At 47.4% G+C, this 8,578-nt stretch overlaps 1 protein-coding gene across 1 annotated transcript in view; it reads right to left on the bottom strand.

Moving 5' to 3' along the window:
- The window catches only part of CALU (calumenin), a 13,667-nt gene extending 6,963 nt beyond the window's left edge, over positions 1-6,704 (bottom strand). The window contains exons 1-2 of the mRNA XM_015825843.1: positions 6,680-6,704; positions 2,227-2,584 (exon numbers count right to left, since the gene is read on the bottom strand). Of these exons, the coding sequence (XP_015681329.1) occupies positions 2,227-2,453 (227 nt within the window). The 5' untranslated portion in view covers positions 2,454-2,584; positions 6,680-6,704. The remainder of the gene's footprint in view (positions 1-2,226; positions 2,585-6,679) is intronic.
- Between the last annotated feature and the right edge of the window lie 1,874 nt (positions 6,705-8,578).

An 8,578-nucleotide genomic window follows, 5' to 3' on the forward strand; every position in this document is an offset into this window, starting at 1 on the left:
TCTATCTATCTATCTATCTATCTATCTATCTATCTATCTATCTATCTATCTATCTATCTATCTAATCCGTCTAACATCTCTACCAATCTATCTATCCACTCAACGTATCTATCACCCATCCTCTATCAATCTATCAATCATAGCTTAATCCAAAACTAGGAAGTCCGATCCGCGGAGTATTTCCTTCTCCAATGGCCCAGCTGATAAATTTGAAAAAAAAAAAAAAAAAAGTGGAGTGTTAAGAGCGGATTCAAAGGCCCATAATCCTGCCTCTCCACCCCAACCCCCACCCTCGAAAGTCTGGAACAGCAGAAGCATCAGAGCCAAATATAACCACAGCTGTCAACTCCTGTGATTTGACACTTGGGCGCAGAGGGAGGGGGAGAGGGGGGGGGAGGGAGGGCAGCAGAGGGCCTTAGCCAAGTTTTTGCTTTCTTCGGAGCCTCTCACGAGCTGATGCAATAAAAAAGTAGCAGTATATAAATGGACATTAATTCATGTGCTGGTTTCTGTCCCCAGTGCGCCTCCTTAAGTGTGCTCAAATTAAGACGAAGAAAGGCAGTTTGGTCTCCGCTAGACTTTCATTATTATTCAATCAATCAATTAGAATAGAGCTGGGAGGGACCTTTGAGGTCTTCCAGTCTAACCCTCTTCTCAAACAAGAGACCCTATAGCAGTGTTTCTCAACCTTGACAATTTTAAGGCATGTGGACTTCAACTCCCAGAATTCCACAGCCAGCAATGCTGGCTGTGGAATTCTGGGAGTTGAAGTCCACATGCCTTAAAATTGTCAAGGTTGAGAAACAGTGCCCTATAGATAGAATTTCAGACAAGTGGCTGTCCGGTCTCTTCTTAAAAACCTCCAGTGATGGAGCACTCACAACTTCTGGAGGCAAGCAGTTCCACTGGTTAATTGATCTGGGAGTACAGAATAACATAATCACCGAGTCGGAAGGGACCTTGGAGGTCTTCTAGTCCAACCCCCCTTGCTCAAGCAGGAGACCCTATAAGATTTCAGACCAATGGCTGTCCAGTGTCTTCTGGAAAGCCTCCGGTGGTGGAGCACCCACAACTTCTGGTGGCAGGTTGTTCCACTGGTTAATTGTCCTCACTCTCAGGAAGTTTCTCCTTAATTCCAGGTTGCTTCTCTCCTTGATTGGTTTCCATCCGTTGTTTCTGGTCTCGCTTTCTGGTCCTTTGGAAAAAAAGTTGACCCCCCTCCTCTTCTTTGGGGCAGCCCCTCAAATATTGGAAGACTGCTATCGGGTCCCCCCCCCCCGGTCCTTCTTTTCTCTAGACTGGCCATTTGCGTGCGTGTCAGCAAACTAACAGATCAGCTGTCCAGCTTTCCAAGAAACACAGAGAAGAGCTATGCATACGAACTGGGGGGGGGGGGCAGTTTAATTCCGTCGAGTTTCCCCTTGAGAAGAGAGAGGCAGAATTAAGAATTTGGGCTAAAAGACAGCAAGGAAAGTAAATGAGCTGGAAAGGATCAAGGTTTTGATGCAGAGGTTGCGTCCTGCCCTACATGGCAAGCCAGGTGTGACACTTAATTTGCATAGGCCTCGGCAACGCCACGTAGTCCTCGACTTACGACCACAATGGTCAATACAGAATAGAATGTAGAATAGAATAGAATAGAACAGAATAGAATAGAATAGAAAATAGGGAATGGAATGGAATGGAATAGAATAGAATAGAATAGAAAATAGGGAATGGAATGGAATGGAATAGAGTAGAGTAGAGTAGAGTAGAATAAAATAGAATAGAATAGAATAGAATAGAATAGAATAGAACAGAATAGAATAGAAAATAGGGAATGGAATGGAATGGAATGGAATAGAATAGAAAATATGGAATGGAACGGAATAGAATAGAATACAGAATAGAGAATAAAATAGAATAAATTACAGAATAGAACAGAATAGAATAGAAAATAGAATAGAATAGCATAGAAAATAGAATAGAATAGAGAATAGAACAGAATTACAGAACAGAACAGAACAGAGAATAGAACAGAAAATAGAATAGAACAGAACAGAAAATAGAATAGAAAATAGAATAGAATATAATAGAAAATAGGGAATAGAATAAAATAGAATAGAATAGAAAATAGGGAATAGAATAGAATATGGCATAGGAATATGGAGTGGAGTAGAACAGAACAGAACAGGAATAACAGGATGGTGTCAGACAAATTCACACTCAGCCAAGTGCTTCTCTTACCCCAATCGCTCCTTGCTCTCCTCGGGGGTCAGCTGGTCAAAGGTCTTGGCCTCGTCCGCCCCCAGGAAGGCATCGTGGTCGTAGTCAAAGCTCTGGGCGTCGTCGTGGACCTTGTCGCTCAGCTGAGCATCCTGGTGGACACGCTCCTTCTTCTCGGTGGGTTTGGCCTGAGCGCAGACGGCCCACAGGGCCAGGTACCCCACGACTTGCTGAACGCCCAGCACCATGGCTCAGGCCCTGTGGGCGTCAAGCAGCAGGAATGGAGTTGACGGATTTGGGGGCCCACGAAGGCGGTGGCTCAAACGGGCGAGGAGGAGAGGTTTTTCCCCCGTCCCCAAAGGCCGGAACCGAAGGTCACCTGGCAATATTGAAGACATCGTAAGAACCAGGACGGACCAAAGGAAATATCTAAGTTGGAGTGTCCAAAACCACTTGGTCACTTTTAAGGAGTTGTGGACTTCAACTCCCAGAATTCCCCAGCCAGCCAAGGAGGAATTTTGGGAGTTAATGCCACCCATCTCAAGACATGCTGGCTGGGGAATTCTGGGAGCTGAAGACCGGCCATCTTAAAGCAGGCTGGCTAGGGAATTCTGGGAGTTGAAGTCCACCCATCTTAAAGCATGCAGTCTGGGGAATTTTGGGAGTTGATTCCACCCATCTCAAAGCATGCCAGATGGGGAATTCTGGGAGCTGAACTCCACCCATCTTAAAGCATGCCAAATGGGGAATTCTGGAATTATCCAAGGACTTACATGCATTTCCCCAGATCTGGACCACACTGTTCGCATTCCAGATCTATTTTATACCCTCTCCGATCCTTTTAGATTTATGCAGGGATCTCTTTTTTCCGCAGAAGCCAACTTATATATTTCTACCAGCCCCTCAGGACAAGGGGCAGTCCCCCCCCCAACACACACACACACACACACACACAGTGCCAAAAGAAAACCTTGAACAATTGACATTTTGCTGCCAAGGGATCCCAAATTGTGACTGCAAATGTCACACATCTTTCCGAAGACCTTTGAGGAGCGTGGATTGCCGTCGTTCCACGCTGTGCTATTTTCGGGATCCCAGATCCAGCTGCTGCCATCAAGGCAGGTCAAGATGAGAGAAAGGGGAGGGAGATCTGTCCCTGGAACAGCCCCGGGTTCCAGAAGGGCTTTTATAGGATCCTCCAGCAAAGGTCCTGGGTTCACCCAATATATGGGACTAGGTTTGTTTAGTACAGATGGTCCTCAACTTACGACAACAACTGAGCCCGGAATTGATGTTGCTTCAGTGAGAAATTTGTTAGGGGAGTTTCCCCTCCTTTTACGACCTGGCTTGCCATGGTCATTAAGGGAATCACTGCATCGGTTAAGTTCGTCACACGGTTGCTAAGTGAATCCGGCTTCGCCCTTTGACTTTGCTTGTCCGAAGGTCGCCAAAAGGGGATCACGTGATCCCGGGACGCTGCGACCGTCGTAAATACGAGGATTTGAATGCTTCAATGCTGCAAGCCAGTGTTCCTCAAACCTCCGCAAGTTTAAGATGGGCGGATGTCCAACTCCCAGAATTCCCCAGCTTGGCAATCCAGAGTCGTTTCAATATGAGACGGGCAAGCAAATAAATGTAACAAAGAAATCAATAGCCACAGAAAGCATTAAAAGCAGTTAAATAGCCGGATAAGCAGCAAAAATAAAATAAAAAAAGAAAATAAAACAATAAAAATAAAATGAAATAAAAATAAAATATATGCTGTCTGGCAAACTCGCAAGATTTTTCTCCCCGCGCACATGTATACATAACCTGAACTAGACTGTTGTTTCTCTGTGTCATATAATATATGTGGGTATATGCACAATTCTGTATTTATTTATTTTTGACATATTTATGAAGTGTATATCAGAGTTGGTGACCCTTTGAGAGCGGAATGCAACGAAATTTCATTTTAATGTATGCCAATTAGTGCACAAAGTGACAATAAAGTTATTATTCTCTCTCTTCTATTCCCTATTTTCTATTCTCTTCTATTCCATTTTCTATTCTATTCTATTCCCTATTTTCTATTTCTATTCATTCCCTAGTTTCTATTCTATTCTATTCCCTATTTTCTATTCTATTCATTCCTTATTTTCTATTCTATTCCCTATTTTCTATTCTATTCTCTTCTATTCCCTATTTTCTATTCTATTCTCTTCTATTCCCTATTTTCTATTCTATTCTCTTCTATTCCCTATTTTCTATTCTATTCTCTTCTATTCCCTATTTTCTATTCTATTCTCTTCTATTCCCTATTTTCTATTCTATTCTATTCCCTATTTTCTATTCTATTCTATTCCCTAGTTTCTATTCTAATCTATAAAATAATAAAATAAAAAACATAATCAACGGAGAGCATCATCCACGTTGCCCAAAGCGCAACCACTAAGCAAGCTTTCCACCAAGGACACAGGTGGTTAAAAATGTGAATGGATTTTATTACGGTGGGTTATTGAACCCAGTCCCTGCCTGAGAATTCGTGGGAAGGAAGCCACCATTTGATCCATGGACCTGGGGATGGCATCTTGTTCACTCATTAACAAGAGGCACAAACTGGGAAGAGACGAGATAAGGAATTAATCTTTACTTCCGCAAGAGGTGGCGAGGGATGACAGCTGAGGAAGAGTTGAACATTCAGCCCGTATTCCTGAATATACAGGTAGTCCTCAAATTACATGCATTCGTTTAGTGACCGCTCGCACGACACTGGAAAAAGTGACCGATGACCGGTTCTCACACTTACAACCGTTGCAGCAGCCGATGGTCACACGTTTAAAATTCAGACATTTGGCAAGTGTTTATTTGTGACGGTCGCAGTGTCCCGGGGTCCTGTCCCCTTTTGCGACCTTCCGACAAGCAAAATCAACCAGGGAAACCAGATTCACTTCACAACCGTGTGGCTAACTGAACAGCTGCAAGGTTTCGTTTAACGACTGTAAAAGAAAGGTCATAAAATGGGGCAAAACTTACTTAGCAGCTGTCCTGTTTAGCACAGGAAATCTGGGCTCAATTGTGGTGATATATCCAGGACTATCTGTCTATAATAAACATTTTGATTTCCTTTTCGTGGTGAGGCTCTACTAACCAGCCTGGGAAGGTGGACTCAGGTGAGCCCAGCTGGGGGATTCTGGGAGTTGAAGTCCACAAGCCTTTAAAAAGTTGCCAAGTTTGGAGGGACCCCAGACCTACACAAACACACAGCTGTAAAACAGAAGCTCTGCTCCCCCCAGAACAGTGTTTCTCAACCTTGACCATTTTAAGGCATGTGGACTTCAACTCCCAGAATTCCACAGCCAGCATTGCTGGCTGTGGAATTCTGGGAGTTGAAGTCCACATGCCTTAAAATGGTCAAGGTTGAGAAACACTGCCCCAGAACAACTGGGAACAAGCCAGTTCTGGCTGACCATGGGGACAATCCGGCCAGTATGGCTTGTTGGGGAATTCTGGGAGTTGAAGTCCACAAGTCTTCGTGTTACCTTTTTATAAGCGTAAAATAAAAGCTCGCCCTGAGAACGGGGCCCAAGCTGGTTCCGGCTGACCACAGGGACAATCGGACCGAAGGGGGGGGGGTCCATGCTGGCCTCCCTCTGAGCAGGGATCAGGGCAAACCCCCCCACCCCCCCACCCCCAAAAAGGTCCAACTTCCTTCTGGGCGACAAAAGCAGATCCACTCCCAATGTCAGTCACAGCTGGAGAGGATGCAAGAGATTACTCAGGACCCTCATCTTTGCCCCCAGGCCGGGTTGAGGCTGTCCTCGGATTCAGGGGTCAGCAGGCCCTCCTGGGACCCCTCCCCAAACCTTTCCCGGCATGCCCCACCAGGGGGGACCCCCAGAAGACCCCAGAGGTGCTGCTATGGAACCCTCAGGTTCAGCTCGACCCTCTTTGGCTCCACCTGATCTGGAGCGGGCGCAAAGGAGACCCCTCGCCGTGGGAGATCAACTCCCCCCCCACCCCCTCCAGACCCCTCCCCAAATGGATATGGGGGGGGTCCACCTCTCCCTCCCCCCCTCCCCGCCCCGCAGCCTGGCTGTCCCCTTCTGCCTAACCTTTCCAACCGGCGGGCTTCGGGCCGCCCCACCCCCCCTCCACTCCCACCGCCCCGCACCCCGCCCGCTGGGGACGATGGGGCCGGGAGTCCAGGCGACCGGGGGAAGACTTCGCAGCTGGAACCCGGCCAGGCTGGTGAGCTGGCCGAGGGAGGGAAGGAAGCGCTGCCCGAGAGAGCCCTGTGGCCTGAACGGGCTGGGAGAGGAGGGGTGGGGAGGACTACAATACCCATGCGCCGCAGCCGCGGGCGGGGGAGCATGGGAGGTGTAGTCCTTCCCCCCCCCCCCGTCCTCAACGCCGGGACCGGAGAGCGGGGCTGTCTCATTCGTTCCTCCCCCGGCTCCACTAAGCCGAAATCCACCGCCCGGTCCCCGCTTACCGTCCGCGGCAACGACGGAGCAGAAGCGGCGGCGAGTCTCGCCGGCGGACGACGGAGGAGAAGAAAGGGGAGGAGCCGCGCAGGCGCGGCGAGGCCCGCGAGCGCCCACGTGACGGCGGCCCAGGCCGACGCGGGCGAGCGCCGACGTCGGCCGCGGCCGTCCGATTGGCTGCCAGGGGACCGAGGGTCCCGCCCCTCCCGGGAGCGGACTATAAAAGGGCGCTCGCCGGCCACGGCCCCGCAGTTGCCGCCGTGGCAGCGGCGCGGGAAGGAGGGTGGGGTTACGTTTGGTGGGTGGGAGGAGTTCCGTGGCGCGGACGCGAGGAGCGGCTCTGAGGAAGCGCCGCGTAGTCATCCCATCTCCGTCATGGGAATGAACACCTGGAGGAGTAGCTGATGTGAGACCCTCTAGCGCAGTGTTTCTCAACCTTGACAATTTTAAGGCATGTGGACTTCAACTCCCAGAATTCCACAGCCAGCATTGCTGGCTGTGGAATTCTGGGAGTTGAAGTCCACATGCCTTAAAATGGTCAAGGTTGAGAAACACTGCTCTAGCGGGCTAGCCCAGTCCCTGTTGTGATGTGTGTAGATTGTGTGCGTGTGTTGCGTGACTGCTCTGCAGGGGCGTTGTAGGGGTCCTGATGCCCTTCCGCAACTAGACTGGGGTGCTTCCCTCTGTCTGTGCATCTAGGATGCATTTTTTAAGTTTTTTAGAGAACTATAACGAAGATGAGGAGACTCTAGAAAGAGTGCAGAGAAGAGCAACAAAGATGATCAGGGGACTGGAGGCTAAAACATACAAGGAACGGCTGCTGGAATTGGGGATGTTCGGTTTAATGAAGAGAAGGACGAGGGGGGACATGATAGCAGTCTTCCAATATCTCAGGGGCTGCCCCAAACAAGAGGGAGTCAAGCTGTTCTCCAAGGCGCCTGAAGGCAGGACAAGAAACAAAGGATGGAAACTAATCCAGGAGAGAAGCAACCTAGAACCAAGGAGAAACTTCCTGACAGTGAGGACAATCAACCAGTGGAACCACCTGCCTCCAGAAGCGGTGAATGCTCCAACATTGGAAGTTTTTAAGAAGAGACTGGACAGCCATTTGTCTGAAATGGTGTAGTGCTTCCTGCCTGAGCAGGGGGTTGGACTAGATGACCTCCAAGGTCCCTTCCAACTTTATTATTATTACTAGCTGTACCCGGCCACGCGTTGCTGTGGCTCTCGTTCACTCAGCCAACAGATGGCGCTGTTTTTCAAAAGCATGTTTTTACCTGTCACAGGTGTGACATCTATATAATAGTAGGTATATAAAAACACGTGCGCATTCGAATGCAACGTATCAAAATTTCAAATCAATCAGTGAAGAACTTTCGGAGATTTAAGAGTTTGAACAAACGAACATTTACATTTTTATTTATATAGAAGATGAAGATTATTATTATTATTTTATTATTTTATTATTATTATTATCTCCAAACCACACCCATAGTACAATTGAAAATAGAACCTCTAAGTTATCAAAGTGAACTGAACATAATACAGATAGTCCTTGACTTATGACAGCTCATTAAGTGTCCATTCACCGTTATGAAACTGAGAAAGGTGACTTATGACCATTTTTCACACAACCATTGCAACATCCCCATAGTCACGTGATCAAAATTCAGATGCTCTGCAACCGATTCACATTTATGACGGTTGTGAACAAGGAATAATAGAAGAGAGATTGAGTAACCCTGAACAGGCTTTTATATATCAAGATATACAATTTGAAGAGTCAGAGCAACTTAATTGTGAATCTATACTGGGACTAAATGTGGAAACTATTAGGCAAACTAATTTTATACAAAGCTACTTGGACTCATTTCAATTGCTAAAAACAACAAAGATTGATATCCAGA

Source organism: Protobothrops mucrosquamatus, unplaced genomic scaffold (assembly GCF_001527695.2).
Source record: "Protobothrops mucrosquamatus isolate PMUCROS unplaced genomic scaffold, P.Mucros_1.0 scaffold2833, whole genome shotgun sequence".
Taxonomy (NCBI): Eukaryota; Metazoa; Chordata; class Lepidosauria; order Squamata; family Viperidae; genus Protobothrops; species Protobothrops mucrosquamatus.